This window comes from Mercenaria mercenaria, chromosome 14, assembly GCF_021730395.1.
Source record: "Mercenaria mercenaria strain notata chromosome 14, MADL_Memer_1, whole genome shotgun sequence".
Taxonomy (NCBI): Eukaryota; Metazoa; Mollusca; class Bivalvia; order Venerida; family Veneridae; genus Mercenaria; species Mercenaria mercenaria.
The window spans coordinates 17,492,863-17,510,189 of NC_069374.1; the positions used below are offsets into that span (position 1 = coordinate 17,492,863).

At 36.0% G+C, this 17,327-nt stretch overlaps 1 protein-coding gene across 1 annotated transcript in view; it reads left to right on the plus strand.

The window, feature by feature from the left end:
- Window positions 1-85: 85 nt before the first annotated feature.
- Window positions 86-17,327, plus strand: part of LOC123526466 (GMP synthase [glutamine-hydrolyzing]-like) — a 49,734-nt gene continuing 32,492 nt past the window's right edge. The window contains exons 1-8 of the mRNA XM_045305628.2: window positions 86-161; window positions 7,988-8,095; window positions 9,475-9,566; window positions 10,165-10,279; window positions 10,861-10,958; window positions 14,668-14,771; window positions 15,134-15,324; window positions 16,825-16,990. Of these exons, the coding sequence (XP_045161563.1) occupies window positions 8,003-8,095; window positions 9,475-9,566; window positions 10,165-10,279; window positions 10,861-10,958; window positions 14,668-14,771; window positions 15,134-15,324; window positions 16,825-16,990 (859 nt within the window). The 5' untranslated portion in view covers window positions 86-161; window positions 7,988-8,002. The remainder of the gene's footprint in view (window positions 162-7,987; window positions 8,096-9,474; window positions 9,567-10,164; window positions 10,280-10,860; window positions 10,959-14,667; window positions 14,772-15,133; window positions 15,325-16,824; window positions 16,991-17,327) is intronic.

Below are 17,327 nucleotides of genomic sequence, written 5' to 3' on the forward strand. Positions count from 1 at the left end.
AAATTTAAGAAAGTATTCCTATTGTCTTTGCAATTTTTTGCAGATAATAAAAGGCAAAAACAAAATATCTCCTGAATAGATATTCACTGCAGTAATGCTCGGAAATTTTTGAACTTCCGGTTTTTGAAGGTTCCCGCAAAATCTGATTTTTTGGAAACTTTGTAGGTGTATGACATCGTAAACCGTTTAATACGTTTGTTTTTGTGTTATTTATGTAATTTCTTGCAATCTCCTAGTTTTATATTGACAAACGTTATTTTGATGTGATTTGTGTCAAAAGAAGACATTTTTTTCTCATCACATCCTTGGTCATGTGAGTGGGTGGGGTATGATGCTGAGTGCAGTGTTGCAAAGGTGTGAACAGGCAATGCTGTAATATGAAATAAGGCAAAGCCTCAAAGCGAGCTCGGCAATATCCGGTTATCTTCCCCTCTACGGAATGAAGTATATTATATCTACCTCAATCCCCGACCACCACCCCTAAGAGTGTCTTAAACTTATAGATATTGAATTATAACATACAGAAAGGTTTCTAAATCAACGTTTTTTTTACCTCCCTTTATTATTTTTGTTCATTCCGTACATAGAGGGGAAGATTCCCGGATATTGCCGCAAGCTCAAAGAAATCGGATTTAGCTAAAAATATTATGCATCATTTATTTGTCACAAAGAAACTATTCACTATTCATAAGAATTCAGGAGAACCTATTCACTTGAAAAAGTCTACATTTAGTGTCACCATACCTGTAACAGTGAATATCATATGTTGCAAAATTTATGGGAAGCCGGTGTCACGGTGACGTCATTACCGCGTTCCCGTTTCTTTCTGCTTATTAATGACATTTTTCCATTTTCTGGCCGATGCTTGATCTTTTAAATGAAAACAATATTTTTTTCAAACAACTGGAAATCATTATTTCATTATGGTTGAGTGATGAATGTTTTTTAGCAATTGAATGAAGTTCTGTATTCACTCCGGAAAGAAGTACTTCCTGTGAGCACCTATCCGCTAGGGTGCGCTTTTTAAAAACTTCCGACGAAACTTTTCAATTCCATCACCAAGTGTGCAAGTATACTTGCGTTACCGTAAAGCTCGATTCTTGAGCAGGCCCTTTGGGCCTGCTCTTCGAGCTCACTATTAAGCCAGGTTATTTCATATAGCTGCAGGGACACTGCTAGTTTAGCGGTCCCTGGTCGGAAATATGTCATGACGCCATGTTACTTAGGGGGCTGCTGCCCCCACGCCACTGCTTTTTCCATAGGCAGTGGCTAGGATTACGGTACCGTAATCATAGCCCCCGATTCTAGGATTACGGAAGTTTAGTATTCCTAGACAACCCTATGAGGATAGGCTAGGATTACGGAAGTATTTAAGAGGCATCAAATATATGTTAGGACATGCATAATTGATGTTGTAAACTTACTTTTTTTCCACTTAAAATAGTGTTGTAAAATCGGTTTCAAAACAAAATCGATAATCGAATCGAATCTGAACAGCTATTTCGATTCACAATCGATTATATAATCGAAAGTAAAAGCATTCAGACTTACCTATAATTATACTCTTATTATAGATTCCACTTAGGCAATACATTTCAGATAATTTCATAAAACAAAAATATACTATGCTTTTATCATTACTTGGGACTAGGGATGTTTATTAAAATTGTACTCGTAAATACTTTTCTTGATAAGTAAATTAAACCAATAACAAGTGTCAAGTGATCATGGTGAATACATTTAATGTATTTAGGGAATGCATTTTTACTTTTAACTATAAATTTCTATAAGTATAAAATTGATTAATTTAATCTCAATCTCGTTGGCTTGATAAGATAAATATAAAACAAGACAGTTCAAGACTATTTCAAAATAAGGTTGACAAATTGACAGACACAGAGAGGTACATCGGGATCATTGTTAAATAATTCACAAAGTCCATACGAATTAGGAAGAGTTCGAATAGTTTGGGTACGAAAACATACCTTTGTTCACATATGATTTTCGGCAGAGTTTGCAAATAACAGATTGCATGTTGAGGTTTCTTTAATAGGTGGTCCTTGTTTTGTTTTTTCGAAGCCAAAATAAGCCCACACCAGGGCCCTCTCTACATTTTGGGGGATTGGGGCCGGGGCCCTTGGATGGGGGAATTTCGCGTCGTTTTCAAGGGAGGGGGGAATTCATTCTGGAGATATGAAATTAAGGTCAATTGAATATTACAAATATCAAACTAATGTGAATATATCTGAAGTATTGTACAGAACATAATCTATTAAAAACAGGCAACTTTTATTCTCTTTTATTAAATCAGTTATGTGATATCCAAGCGAGGTTCACATGTCGTCATTATCGGTAGCACTAGCAGTATCCACGGACATTGTCTCAGCAGCAGCCGGAGCAGGGCTTCCCTTCATCGTATCTACCTGATTGTGCATGTCTGGTCCTGATGAAATAGTGGTGTCTGTGACAGTAGTTTGTTTTTTTGAGAGCATGCTGCTTAAAAAGCAAATCTTTTTTGCGCATTTCGCCCCTGTTGCATCCGTGATCTTTTTACGGTATGATGTGCATTATGCGACATTTTATTTTCAAAGTTAAGTAACTTTGCATAAACGCATCCCGGGAACTGAAAAACGTGTGTATTATACGGATCAGTAAAACCAGGGGTTCCACTAGACCTGGAAACCCAAGAGTCCCAGGACCCCTGGGTCAAAATTTTGAAGGGTCCTTTTTCAAAATACAAGAGTCCTGCCCCAACACATCGATACAATTGACTATATTTTCTTATAAAGTAATACTAAGTAATTAATAGCTACTAAAACCAAGAACATGTTACATCATAATAACATAATAATAATTTCTGTTTCAGGTCATATAATCTGATATTGTAAATAAATTTTTATCAAAATTCATTTTAATTTGATGAGGTTTTTCTTCAATATTTTTGTTTGTTAGCAGAAAAGTGCTAAAACACTGTAAAAATGTATCCAAAAACGTACTATCCGGATACTGGTACACTTTTGGAATGTCCTCTGAAATGTTGTTTTTGCCAGTAAACTTGGTCCACTAAGGTAAACCAGAGATAGTTCCTCAAATAATGATGCTACTTTTCATTAAAAATTGCATTGTGTGTCAAGTTTTTTTAGTGAATTTTGGAAAAATTGCATATGTCATCGGGTGTAATTAGAATCGTAAACGGACATTCTAAACTTATTTTTACTTTCCAAATCCATTTAAATTTGTGGATTTTCTGGTTGATATAAAGGTACAATCATTAAACAATGAGCTTATTTAAAGTTTGCATGAAGAAATCTCGGTAATCAGCTGGTCGCTTAATTACGATAATTTAATAATTGGCGCCTTTTTGACAGTATGCAGGCTCAATACGGGTACCGCTTTATCAATTAATGTTAACACTTCATTGATTCTCATTACCTATGTTCACTCGCCGTGACGTAACTTGCTGATAAAGAAAAATCAGCGTGGCATGTCCGCATGATAAAGAGCGGGAATTTAGCAGAAGATCAAAGGCAGGAGGGCATGACCGCGTGTGTTTATTTTGAATACACGTGTTTATCGTGGATATAGTTTTACTGTAGAAAATGACTGATAAGAGGAAGGAGTAAAACTTTATCAGGCTCATTAAGTTACGAGACGCTCCTAAGACTATCGGGTATCGATTTTTTGCTTGATTTTTTTTTCTTTCGAGGGGGAATTTTTCTATACTTCGGGGGAAAAAAGCATACTATTTCGAGGGGGGAACGGGGCCGAATTTCGGCCCCAAAAATCGGCAAACGAGGGCCCTGCACACAGTCGACCGAACTTTTCATGGACACTTTTTTCTGCCATTTTACGTGCGAGAGTGACGTCCCTTGCGGTTTAATTAACGAAATGTATGAAAATTACGGATATATGGAATGAACGGAAAGGGATCAATTGCGCGAAAAGCGCTAGCGACATCGATTTCAGAACTCCAACATCGATAGTCGGCGACCTGCGGCTGCCGGCGACGATTATTCGATTTAACTCGATCATCGTTTCATCACTAACTTAAAATAGCGATTTTTCCATGCCTGTCATATCGTGTTAATGATCCTCCATTTAGGGTTAAAGATATATTAATGGCGGCACTCGCTACCGAGTGTATAAACAGAGTAACAGCTAGCTGTTAAAAATCTGTAGTCAAATGTTAAAAAAAGACACCCCAAAAATGAAGGAAAAAATCATTAAAAAAGAAGAAAAGAAGGAAAAAATAGATAAAAAAAGAGAAAAGAAAAATTAAAAAAGAAACAATGAAAATGAAGGGAAAAATGCAAAATAGTTAATATGAAATAATAACATACTCTTTTAAGAAAAAATTGGGCCTGTAGTTGCCACCATTAATATATCGTAACCCAAAATAACGGATCGATAACACAAAATAGTATGACAGGCATGTATCTCACCTTAACAATATTTGGGTGAAGAATTGTGATTACAAAATGTCTGTCGGTCTACATTTAATTTGACAGTACAATAGAGGCCTGTGTTTTGACGAAACGTTTAAGTCTGTCTGTCAGTCTAGTCAGTAGTTGGGACTGCAACTTTTTCAGCTTTGGGAGTCCCAGGACTGCAACTTGAAATTGCTAGTGAGAACCCTGCAGTGGTCGAGAGGGCTAAGACGCTTTCCTATGGAAGTGAAGGCCCCTGGTTCGAGTTCTGGCTACTCCCATTGCGGTGTGTTGGGCAAGGCACTTTATCATGATTGCCTCAGTCGACCCAGCAGTAAATGGGTACCAGCAAATAATTTGCTGGGTGTAAGGTATAATTGGTTTTAACTGTTCTTAAAATAGGATCGCTCAAATTATTAGTAAAAAGCTGTACAGAGCTTATGTTAATTGTTTAACAAAGCAACAGTAAAAAAAATTTACCTTTACCTTTACGGATTCGTACTGCTGGAATCTGATTCTAGAGGTACGAATCTGTACCCCTTGACAATTAATCCTGGACCTCCTTTTTCCATATATAATTAATTATTGTGGATAATTTAAACCTTTTTGTTGCAAATGAAATATCAAACAAGATTTTAGTTCTGGCTACCATAACTTAACTGATGCTATTTTTATTTTCTGATGGTCGCATCCATTAAACATGTTAAAGTTATGGCATAACCCCATTTGGTTACCTAACCACAACATCTGTGCACTGACTCGGATAAAGAGAAACGGATGATGTCATGCAAAGTTAATAGCACGTACATGGTTATCTTTGAAAATCAAGATCAACATTTTCATGATTTTGTATATTTATCAAATTTATTGAATTATGAATGTAACCATTTTCATCAAAGTTCATAGAACTTACCTTAGACAGGTTTTCCCTTCTATAATAGGGGCCGTTAACAGGCCCCTTCCACTCTGAAAATTTCTTTTAAATCATGCAGTTTTCCCCCAAAATTGACTTTACGTCCGTTTTTTTTTCCCCTTTGCCCAAATACCGAGCTATATTTTTTTTTCCAAAATCACAGGCCTGGGCCCCTTTCCCCTCTTGGTAAAAAAACCCTGTTAGAAGGTTTAAATTCACTGTAAAGATCAATAAATAATGATTCCATAAGGCCTGTTTGTTTTCAAAATGAAAAGTACCCTGTTCAGGTCACAACTGTAATGGCAGGCAAAATATTGCAGACAACGCAGGGCCGGCAAAATCAATTGTCTTAGTTGCCCGCGTTGTACATTTTGCTTGTCCGTGGACAAGTGAAAATTGAGTATCGGCTTTCAAATGTTTAACTGAAATTCCAATTCAGACCCAGTTACCCTCATAGCATTATCTAAGTTGCCCAATTTTTCTTTTGATCCGCACTCGCCAATTGCTTACGTCAACTTATATACTTTGACTACACGCCGTTACATAATTCAAGCTCCGTCTACTTCAGGTACTTGCGAAATTTTACAGAGAAGTGTGAAAGCGAATCAGATTACTAGTTATACCAGAGGCGATTGTACTCGGCCAATTAAAGAATGATTTTTCCATCCTACCCTAATTTTTTAGCTCACCTGTCACATAGTGACAAGGTGAGCTTTTGTGATCACACAGCGTCGGCCATCCGTCTGTCCGTAAACTTTTACTTGTGACCACTCTAGAGGTCACATTTTTTGTGGGATCTTTATGAAAGTTGGTCAGAATGTTCATCTTGATGATATCTAGGTCAAGTTCGAAACTGTGTCACGTGCCTTCAAAAACTAGGTCAGTAGGTCTAAAAATAGAAAAACATTGTGACCTCTCTAGAGGCCATATATTTCACAAGATCTTCATGAAAAATGGTCAGAATGTTCACCTTGATGATATCTAGGTCAAGTTTGAAACTGGGTCACGTGCCTTCAAAAACTAGGTCAGTAGGTCTAAAAATAGAAAAACCTTGTCACCTCTCTAGAGGCCATATATTTCATAAGATCTTCATGAAAATTGGTCAGAACGTTCACCTTGATGATATCAAGTTCAAGTTCGAAAGTGGGTCACGTGCCTTCAAAAACTAGGTCAGTAGGTCAAATAATAGAAAAACCTTGTGACCTCTCTAGAGGCCATATTTTTCATGACATCTGTATGAAAGTTGGTCTGAATGTTATCTTGATGATATCTAGGTCAAATTCGAAAATGGGTCACGTGCCGTCAAAAACTTGGTCTGTAGGTCAAATAATAGAAAAACCTTGTGACCTCTCCAGAGGCCATACTTGTGAATGGATCTCCATAAAAATTAATCAGAATGTTCATCTTGATGATATCTAGGTCAAGTTCGAAAGTGGGTCACGTGCCTTCAAAAAGTAGGTCAGTAGGTCAAATAATGAAAAAACGTTGTGACCTCTCTAGAGGCCATACCCTTGAATGGATCTTCATGAAAATTGGTCAGAATGTTCACCTTGATGATATCTAGGTCAAGTTTGAAACTGGGTCACATGCCATAAAAAACTAGGTCAGTAGGTCAAATAATAAAAAAACCTTGTGACCTCTCTAGAGGCCATACTTTTCATGGGATCTGTATGAAAGTTGGTCTGAATGTTCATCTTGATGATATCTAGGTCAAATTTGAAACTGGGTCAACTGCGGTCAACAACTAGGTCAGTTGGTCTAAAATTATTAAAATCTTTTGACCTCTCTAGAGGCCATATTTTTCAGTGGATCTTCATGAAAATTGATCTGATTGTTCACCTTGATGATATCTAGATCATTTTCGAAACTGGGTTACGTGCGGTCAAAAACTTGGCCAGTAGGTATAAAAATAGAAAAACCTTGTGACCTCTCTAGAGGCCATATTTTTCATGAGATCTTCATGAAAATTAGTGAGAATGTTCACCTTGATGATATCTAGGTAAAGTTCAAACAGGGTCACGTACCTTCGAAAACTAGGTCAATAGGTCAAATAATAGAAAAACCTTGTGACCTCTCTAGAGACCATATTTTTCAATGGATCTTCATGAAAATTGGTCAGAATTTTTATCTTGATAATATCTAGGTCAAGTTCAAAACTGGGTCACATGAGCTCAAAAACTAGGTCACTATGTCAAATAATAGAAAAAACGACGTCATGCTCAAAACTGGGTCATGTGGGAAGAGGTGAGCAATTCAGGACCATCATGGTCCTCTTGTTTCAACAAGTTACCAGAACCGTAATATTTTGGCCTAAATTTAGATGCAAGTGCAATGTTTCTCCAAAAACTGCAGCAATCCAGTGGCCCCCAGCAGGTAAAACATGGATTTTGTACATTTATTTTAGCACCTCCATAATAAAAAATTAATTATAAACTTAAGCAACAGTGTAACTAAATTATCCTTCCTTTTTCTCAATTTATACCTGAAAACGTAGACTTGTCTGAGGACAATTGGAATGAAAAAATACACTTGTCCGTTGGCAAAAAGTCCCAAGTCAGATAAGTTGGGCAAAGGAATTCCACACCCCTGAGAAGTATTTAGTTACCAAAGGTGAAGATGTACTGTTACTGTATAATGTTTGTTTCAGTTGAGAGAAACACAGATGAGTGCAGATGAAAAGATAGAGGTGAATGGTAATGGTGTCCATGGTGACGAGAAAGTTGTCATCCTAGATGCTGGGGCACAGTATGGCAAGGTAGGTATGGTAGGATGATTTGTTTGTTTTGTTAAGGCTACCAGAATTACACTGATTTTCTTCAATAATTAGTTATATATATGACAGTCAATCCCATACTAGTATATACTTATTCACAACAAGTAAGTGACAACTTGTCCACATGAATCAGAGGTTGCGGATGAATGAGAAAATCATACTTGCAACCTTCAGCTAGCCGGAATTTGAACCTGCGTTGACTTGACAACAGATCTCTGTAACAAATCCAACATTGTTTCTACTAAATAATCTAGTAATTATGATCCTACAGACAAAAAAGAAGACTTTTAATAAACCTATTTCCTTTGAATAGAAAGGGCCAACTATCAACTATAAAACAAAGATAGAAGTGTTCTGTTTTTTAGCTCATCTGTTTTTTTGAAAAAAAAATGATGGGTTATTGTCATCTCTTGATCGGCATCAGCATCGGCGTCGGCGTTGCCTGGTTAAGTTTTATGTTTAGGTCAGCTTTTCTCCTAAACCAGGGCTGGCAAATTCAATTGTCCGTATTGCCCAGGTTGTCCCAAAGCTTGTACAGACAAGGGAAATTTGACCAGAATTTACTATATAACAATCATACCCACAAGTACAAAATAGCAAAAAAACGGACAAGCAAGTCAAAATCAGATTTCGCCACACCTGCTAAACTATCAAAGCTATTGCTTAGAAAATCAGATTTCTTGGTTAAGTTTTGTGTTTAGGTCAGCTTTTCTCCTAAACTATCAAAGCTATTGCTTTAAAACATGCAACACTTGTTCACCATCAAAAGCTGACTCTGTACAGCAAGAAACATAGCTCCATCCTGCTTTTTGCAAGAATTATGGCCCCTTTTGGACTTAACAAAATATTGATCAGATTTCTTGGTTAAGTTTTGCGTTTAGGTCAACTTTCCTCTTCAATGGTCAAAGCTATTGCTTTAAAAACAGTTATTCGCCATTGAAAGCTGACTGCACAGCAAGTACCATAACTCTACATTGCTTTTTTGCAAGAATTATGGTCCCTTTTGGACTTAGAAAATCATGAATATGACAATATTTCTATTATACAGAGACAAAAAAATCAGATGAGCGTCTGCACCAACAAGGCGGTGCTCTTGTTTTATAAATTTCAGTGTTACAGTAATACAGTGTTGGTGATAATGCTTCATTATTTTGTTAGTAGACAATATTTCATTATTTTGGTAGTAGATAGTTCTAGTTATTATTATTTTAAATATCTGTATTAGGATTTCTCCTGGTCTTGAATTAAGAGTTTGAATCAGAAATAATTCAACTTGCTAGAGTTGGTTCAAGTTTTACAACATTTAAATAATTTTTATAACAAGTTTATAGAAAAATACAGCATTTTAATGATATTATCAGGTGATAGATCGTCGTGTGAGAGAGTTGAATGTTGAGACAGAGATACTTCCCTTAGATACACCAGCATTCTGTCTGAAGGAGAAAAAATTCAAGTAAGTATTCTTAAGATAACATTTTGATGCCATATTTTGCAGGACCACTTCCTATGCAATTTATTTGTGTTTGATTTTTATTCCAAGATTTTCACATGTTATTACAATCCATACAAAGTAAATCTCTATTGGACTATATAATTTTATGAAAAGCTTAGCATGAAGGGAAGTGGTGCTCTGTTGGTTGTGGTATCGGCCAGTTGACCCAGAGGTCGTTGGTTTCAGCCCCATTAGGGTCACGACCATGCCATCTTACAAGACAGTTTTTCTTGGAAGTGGACTTGAGAGTGATTCAGATAAGTTTCAAGCCTTCCACACAAGTTAAAATAAATCAATTTAAACGACAAGCATAAGTCCTTTAGATAACTTATTTTTTTTATTTCTTACAGTTATTAATGAGGTGCCATTATAGTTTTCCATTGAATATCCTAGGGTAGTTTTTGCATTTGATGACTTGTCATTGTTAATACTTGCTGCTGAAAGTACTGCATAGTTTGTGTAAAATCTTCAGTTTTCCATTGTTTTTATGTTGAATAAGTTCTGTTATTTTAATCAGGTTTTTTGAATCATACAATGTAGGATTGTTTAATATTTATAGAGCCATAATCATATCTGGTGGTCCCAGCTCGGTAAATGACAAAGATGCTCCGAGATTTGACCCAGACATTTTCAGTATCAGTATACCTGTCCTAGGTATATGCTATGGTCTACAGGTAAGCATGCTTGCTTTCTCACTGTGATATGTGTTAGAAAATCAATCATTAAATAACTAGCTTTTACATGTGATGTGCCTACAATTGGGGATGGGAGGGGTAGGTTCCTTAATTGAGCTTGAATTGAAATATTTGCTTGTGGGTTCCAGGTATTGAATAGTTGCTACACTTATAAAAAGGGCCTCCATGGTGCACTGGTTAAGGTTACTGACTTTGAATCATTGTTGCGTGTTTGAAACTTGGCTTGGGGTGTAGACATCTTGCATGTGAGGAAGCCTTCCAGCTAGCTCACAGGAGGTTGGTAGTTCAACCTAGGTGCTCGCTCGTAATGAAATAGTGCCCAGAGGGACATCAGGGGGACTTCATCTACTATTAAAAGCTGGAAAGTTATCATATGATCTATAAATTGTGTTGGTGTGACGTTAAAAAACAACAAAACACTTGAGAAAAACAACAACAAAACAAATTACTTTAGAAAAATTACTTAAAAACATTGTGAAATTTTGAAAAATTTATATTTTGCTACTGGTTTAAGGTAAATGAAATGTCTTGTTACATGTTGCAAACGTCTTTCTTTCCAGATGTTAAATGTAACATTTGATGGAACAGTGGAGAAAAAAGAAACCAGGGAAGATGGTCAATTTAATATTGACATAGACACAACTTCTCCTCTTTTCAGGTAATTATAAACTTTCTGCCAGACCACTTATATTATATATCTGAAAAGATTGGTATTATAACAGGAGTTTAGCAGAATGGATAAAATGTTATGCTTGCATGTTCAGAGATTCTTTAGCTAACTTTTTAGCACACCTGAGCAATGCTCATGGTGAGTTATTGTGATCAGGCTGTGTCCGTTCATCCATTCGTCATCAACAATTGTATTTAAAAGACATCTCCAAAACCACTGAAGGGATTTTGATGAAACCTGGCGTGGATGGTCCTCTATAAAAGTTATTCAAACGGTTCCGCTTGGTTGCACAAAGAGGCCTCCAGAGCTAAAAATAGAAAAATCTTCAAACAACATCTCCTAAACTGATGGTGCAATTTTGAAATAATTTCACACAAATGGTCCTTATGTCACCCTCTACCAAGATTGTTCAAATTATACCGATTTGTCAAAAAACATGGCCGACAGAGGGCTTAGTCACTTTTTCCTATATGTATTTAGTGGAATTTTAAAAAAATCTTCTTGTGTGAAACTGCTGGGACGATTTTAAAATAATTTTATACAAATGGTTCTCGTGTGACCCTCTACCAAGATTGTTCAAATTATTTTGATTTGTCAAAAAACATGGCCGCCAGAGGGTCACTTTTCCCTATATGTATATAGTGGAAACATTAAAAATCTTATGTGAAACTGCTGGCCCCATTTTAGAAAAATTTTACACAAATGGTCCTTGTGTCACCCTCTACCAAGACTGTTCAAATTGTTCTGAATCGTCAAAAAACATTGCTGCCGGAGGGCGTGGTCACTTTTCCCTATATGTATATAGTGGAAACTTCAAAAATCTTCTTGTGTGAAACTGCTAGCCCAATTTTAAAATAACTTTACACAAATGGTTCTTTTGTGACCCTATTCCTAGATTGTTTAAATTATTCCGATTCATCAAAAACCTGGCTGCCAGGGGGCGTGGTAACTTTCCTTTTATGCATATAGTAGAAAATTAGAAAATCTTGTATAAAACTGTTAGCCCGATTTTAAAATAATTTCACACAAATTGTCCTTGTGTGACTTTCTACAAAATACTGTTCAAGTTTTTCTGAAGTGCCAAAAAACATGGCAGCCAGAGGGCGTGGTCACTTTTCATCAACAATTTCTTTAAACAACATCTCCAAAACCACTGAATGAATTTTGATGAAACTTTACACAAATAATCTCTGAGTAGCTCTCTTTCAAAATTGTTCAAATGGTTCCATTTCATTGAATATACAGGTCTTTTTGGTTAAAAATAGGTTTTTAGCTACAGACTTCAAAAATCCTTTTCGCTTGAGCTTAGATATTTGGCATGTGATATAATGGTTTGACTCTCTACCATACTTGTCAAAATTATTGCCCTGATGTCAAAAAAATGGCCACACCCTTATGTCTGATACATACTTACATGTACTATAGGCTTATATATAAGAAACTTTGAAAATCTTCTTCTCTGAATCAATAATAGCTAAGGCCTTTGTATTTGATGTGTGATATCAGATTTGTAATGTCTACCTTAATTGTTCATATTATTGCCCTAGGTTAAAAAATGTGATGTATATAATATAAGCTAACATAGAAGAAACCTAGCTCCTTACTTATATACAAACACACTTGATGCCTTGTACACTGGTGAGCGCTTTAGGGTCAGTGATCCTCTTGTTACATTTCTGTAATTTCCAACATTTTCTTAATTAGATCAGGCTGATTTTAATACTAACAGTAAACTACATATACATTATGTAATAGCATACCATTCGCCCCCTTAGCTCAAGATCTATGGATCATTGGGTTGTGAGTTTGATCACCAGGTGAGGTGTATGTTCTCGGTGATGACTGATAAAAGACATTAAGTCTGAATACATTTGTCATCCACCTCTGATTCATGAGGGGAAGTTGGTAGTTATTAAATGGAGAATAGGATAGTACTGGAACAGAATCCAGAAACCCTGGTTAAGTTAACTGCCAGGCATTACATCACTGAAATATTGTTGAAAAAGGGTGCAGAAAAACAAACAAGCTTATAGCAAACTTCTGTAAAGTTGATAGGCACTTACTTTCATATTGCATATTAAATCTTTCAAATATCACAATAATAGATCACATTTCTGCAAAATAAAGTTTTGGTAATTTATAGTTATTCTTCAAATGATACTTGGTAATTATGTCTCCCATCACACAGTGGTGTGGGAGACATATTGATTTACTCCAGTTTGTGTGTGTGTCTGTGTGTGTGTGTGTCTTTCTGTCACAAAGCTTGTCCGCACTCTTAAGTCAAACGTTTCTCATCGGATCTTCAACAAACTTGAACAAAATGTGTTTGACCATAAGACCTCGGCCAAGTTCGATAACTAGTCAAATCCGCTTAGGCACTTTTGAATTATGGCACTTGAATTACTGATTGGATCCATTCATCTAGACCATCTAATTGTATCCAGTCATCTGGACCATCCAGAGAAGCTAGTCATTTTTAGCTCGACTATTCGAAGAATAGTCTAGCTATTCTACTCACCTTGGCGTCGGCGTCGGCGTCACACCTTGGTTAAGTTTTTGCATGCAAGTACATACAGCCATCAATTAAAGGCATATAGCTTTGAAACTTATTTTTTCTTTTTCTAGGTCAATTACCAACCTCTCTGGGTCAAGTCCCATAACTCTGACATGTATTTTGAGCAAATTATGCCCCCTTTTGGACTTAGAAAATTTTGGTTAAAGTTTTACATGCAAGTTACTATCTCCAAAACTAATGCAGATATTGATTTGAAACTTCACATGTGTCTTCGCGGTTATAAAACTAGTTGATAGCAGCAAGTCCCATAACTCTGACCTTCATTTTGGCCAAATTATGCCCCCTTTTGGACTTAGAAAATTCTGGTTAAAGTTTTGCATGCAAGTACATACAGCTATTTCTAAAAGGCATATAGATTTGAAACTTATTTTTTCTTTTTCTAGATCAATTACCAACCTCACTGGGTCAAGACCCATAACTCTGACATGTATTTTGAGCAAATTATGCCCCCTTTTAGACTTAGAAAATTTTGGTTAAAGTTTTACATGCAAGTTATTATCTCCAAAACTAATGCAGATATTGATTTGAAACTTCACATGTGTCTTCGGAGTTATAAAACTAGTTGATAGCAGCAAGTCCCATAACTCTGACCTTCATTTTGGCCAAATTATGCCCCCTTTTGGACTTAGAAAATTCTGGTTAAAGTTTTGCGTGCAAGTACATACAGCTATTTCTAAAAGGCATATAGATTTGAAACTTATTTTTTCTTTTTCTAGATCAATTACCAACCTCACTGGGTCAAGTTCCATAACTCTGGCATGTATTTTGGGCAAATTATGCCCCCTTTTGGACTTTGAAAATTCTGGTTAAAGTTTTACATGCGAGTTTCTATCTCCAAAACTAATGCAGATATTGAATTGAAACTTCACATGTGCCTTAGGGGTTATAAAACTAGTTGATAGCAGCAAGTCCCATAACTGATATGCATTTTGGTCAAATTATTCCCCCTTTTGAACTTAAAACTCTTTTGATATTTAACCTTTTTAGGTAATATTTTCCTGCCTCTGGGACAATATTTCGAATAGTCGAGCTTGGCTGTCTTACGGACAGCTCTTGTTCATTGGGCAGTTGTGGGAGACAGGCGCTTTTTTCAAAAGCATCTAGTTTTTATCGATTTTTCAGTGGTTTAGAGAAGACTCAGGAAGTGTTGCTAACACATGGTGACAGTATAGAGAAGGTGGCACCAGGCTTTAAACCAATTGCACACTCCGGCAACTTGATAGCAGGTTTGTTACAGTCACTCACGTTCGTAGCACTTCATCATTAAAAAAAAATCTACATGGTATTGTCATCACTTGATCGTCAACATTGGTTAAGATTTTTGTTAAGGTCCGCTTTTCTCAAAATCTATTAGAGCAGTGGCATTGACGCTTTGCATACTTGTTTAAAATTATTAGTTGAATAAGTAGGTTAAGAACCATAACTCTGACTTGCATTTTGTCAGAATTATGGTCTTTTCTATTCTTAGAAAACTGAGATTTCTTGGTTAAATTTTTAGATTCAAATGGACACTTTACTTGAATGCTATATCACTTGATTTAGGTACCAGTCATATTTAGATAAAACATTAAATACTGATGAAACACAGGTCTAGCAAATGAAGAGAAGAAGTTGTATGGTGTACAGTTTCATCCAGAGGTAGATTTATCAACCAATGGCCAACAGATAATGAAGAATTTTCTCACACTATCGGGCTGTCACTTTACATACACAATGGCTTCTAGAGAGTCTGAGTGTTTGGAATATATCAAACAGACAGCTGGAGATCATAAAATACTGGTAAATATGCTGCGGATAAGATTTAAATGTGTACGTCGGAGTTGGAGCATATTGTTCATGGTTGTGTTTCATTGTTGATGTTTCGGATTTTATTTACTACTTAATATGGAGGCTAAGTGCCACTTGCCTCTCAATGCTGTGTGTCTTAAGTATTGCCAGATCAAAACCTTTTTTAGAGGGAGCAATCAGTCTGGCTTGTGCAAGGTTGGTTGTTCTACCCGGAAAAGGAAATGTGGTTTCCTCTGCCAATATTCTCCAGTAAACCTGCTGTTGGCTTAACAGTCAGGGGTGTAACTGTTTTAAGTTATGTAACCTATTTCAGATACTTTTTCAAGCATTTTATAACCTGTATTAGTTATAAAATATAGTTAACTCGGGTAAGTTATTCAATAAAAGTCTTTTTGCTCTTCTCACAAAGTGACCTTTATAGTGAAATTAGTAGCAAACTGTGGTTAATCAAATTCTCTTTTAGTCTGATCATGACCTGATAAGCATAATGGGATGTTAAGAGTTTTATAGCTTTAAAACTCTTGCGTAAAACTTTATCAGCCTTGCGTAAAATTTTTTACTGCAGAGCTGGAAAGATAAAACGTCAAGGATTCAGGTAATAATAGCATTAGTCACATTCAAAATACGGAATTGGCACAGGAGGGCTTTATAATATTTTATGATAACTGAAACAAGTTATGAAAGTATAAGTAATAACTCAAATGGGTTATAAACTGCGATAACTTTAAACAGTTACACCCCTGACTGCTTAAGCAAAGCAGGAAGCAGGTAAGAAAGGATTAGGGAGACTACACACAACTTTACTTTAAACTGGATTTTAGACTTTTCTGTGGTACAACATAGATGTTACTTTCAAATTTTAGGTGTATTTTAAGGTATCTATACCTGGTAAGGAGTTTTTTTGTGGACTTAGTAAAACAAAAGAATTACAATATATGAGTGAAACAATATGCTAGTCTCATGATACAATACTTATCTTGAATATTTGTGATACAGATGCAACGATACAGTACATATTGCGATACACATTGAGCATTCATGTGACAAAATGAAAAAGAAAAAACAAAGTTCCTACACTTGGAAAGTACTTGAAATTTTGCTTTAAAGTTAAAGAAACTGTTATAAATGATACAGTTGATTAGTTACTGTCTTTAACACTGATTTTATGAAAATTTTCATTCAATGTTTTTACTTTTCACTGTATTGTTTCTGTATCGTGGAACAGGTCTATGATAAGATATGCGTATCGCCAGACTAAGGTATCGCGATACAGGGAATTGTGATATATTGTTACACCCTTATTACAATAATTACTAAACAACCACAAAATTAAAATTCCATTTGCAAATACAGGTGCTAGTGTAAAGAAATTTGCTGTGACGGGCATATATTGTGACATTCTGGCGCTCCTGTTCTAAAGGTCTGAGCCTTCGTCTTCTTTGTTTAATAAGTTCTCAGTCATTTGTAAACAATCTTTGTGTTGTTTTGTAGATGTTGCTCAGTGGTGGAGTGGATTCAACAGTGTGTGCAGCTCTGTTACATAAAGCTCTCCCAGATGATCAGGTGATTGCTCTACATATAGACAATGGGTTTATGAGGAAACACGAGAGTGAACATGTGGAAACATCTCTCAATAAAATTGGCCTCCATGTCAAAGGTACTCTCATTAACCTTTAGCCTGCTAAATTTCTAAAATGGACTGTTTCATCATTCAATTTGGGCAATACCACTTGGTCTGCACTGGTCACAGAGGCAGAATCACCTGTGACCAGCCTGCTAATACCAACTTTCTGCATTCTAAGTGGATAGTTACCACATGATTGAAGTATTATAGAGATTATTTTGATTCTAGTCTTGCAGAAGATTCTGTAACAAGAGTTATCAAAATTTTCATCTATGCCTCTTTATGGTGAAATAAGCGTAATGAAACCTTTAATTTATAGTTACTGGTATGGCAGTGTTACCTGTTTGATGGTTTTGTTTCTATTTTGCAA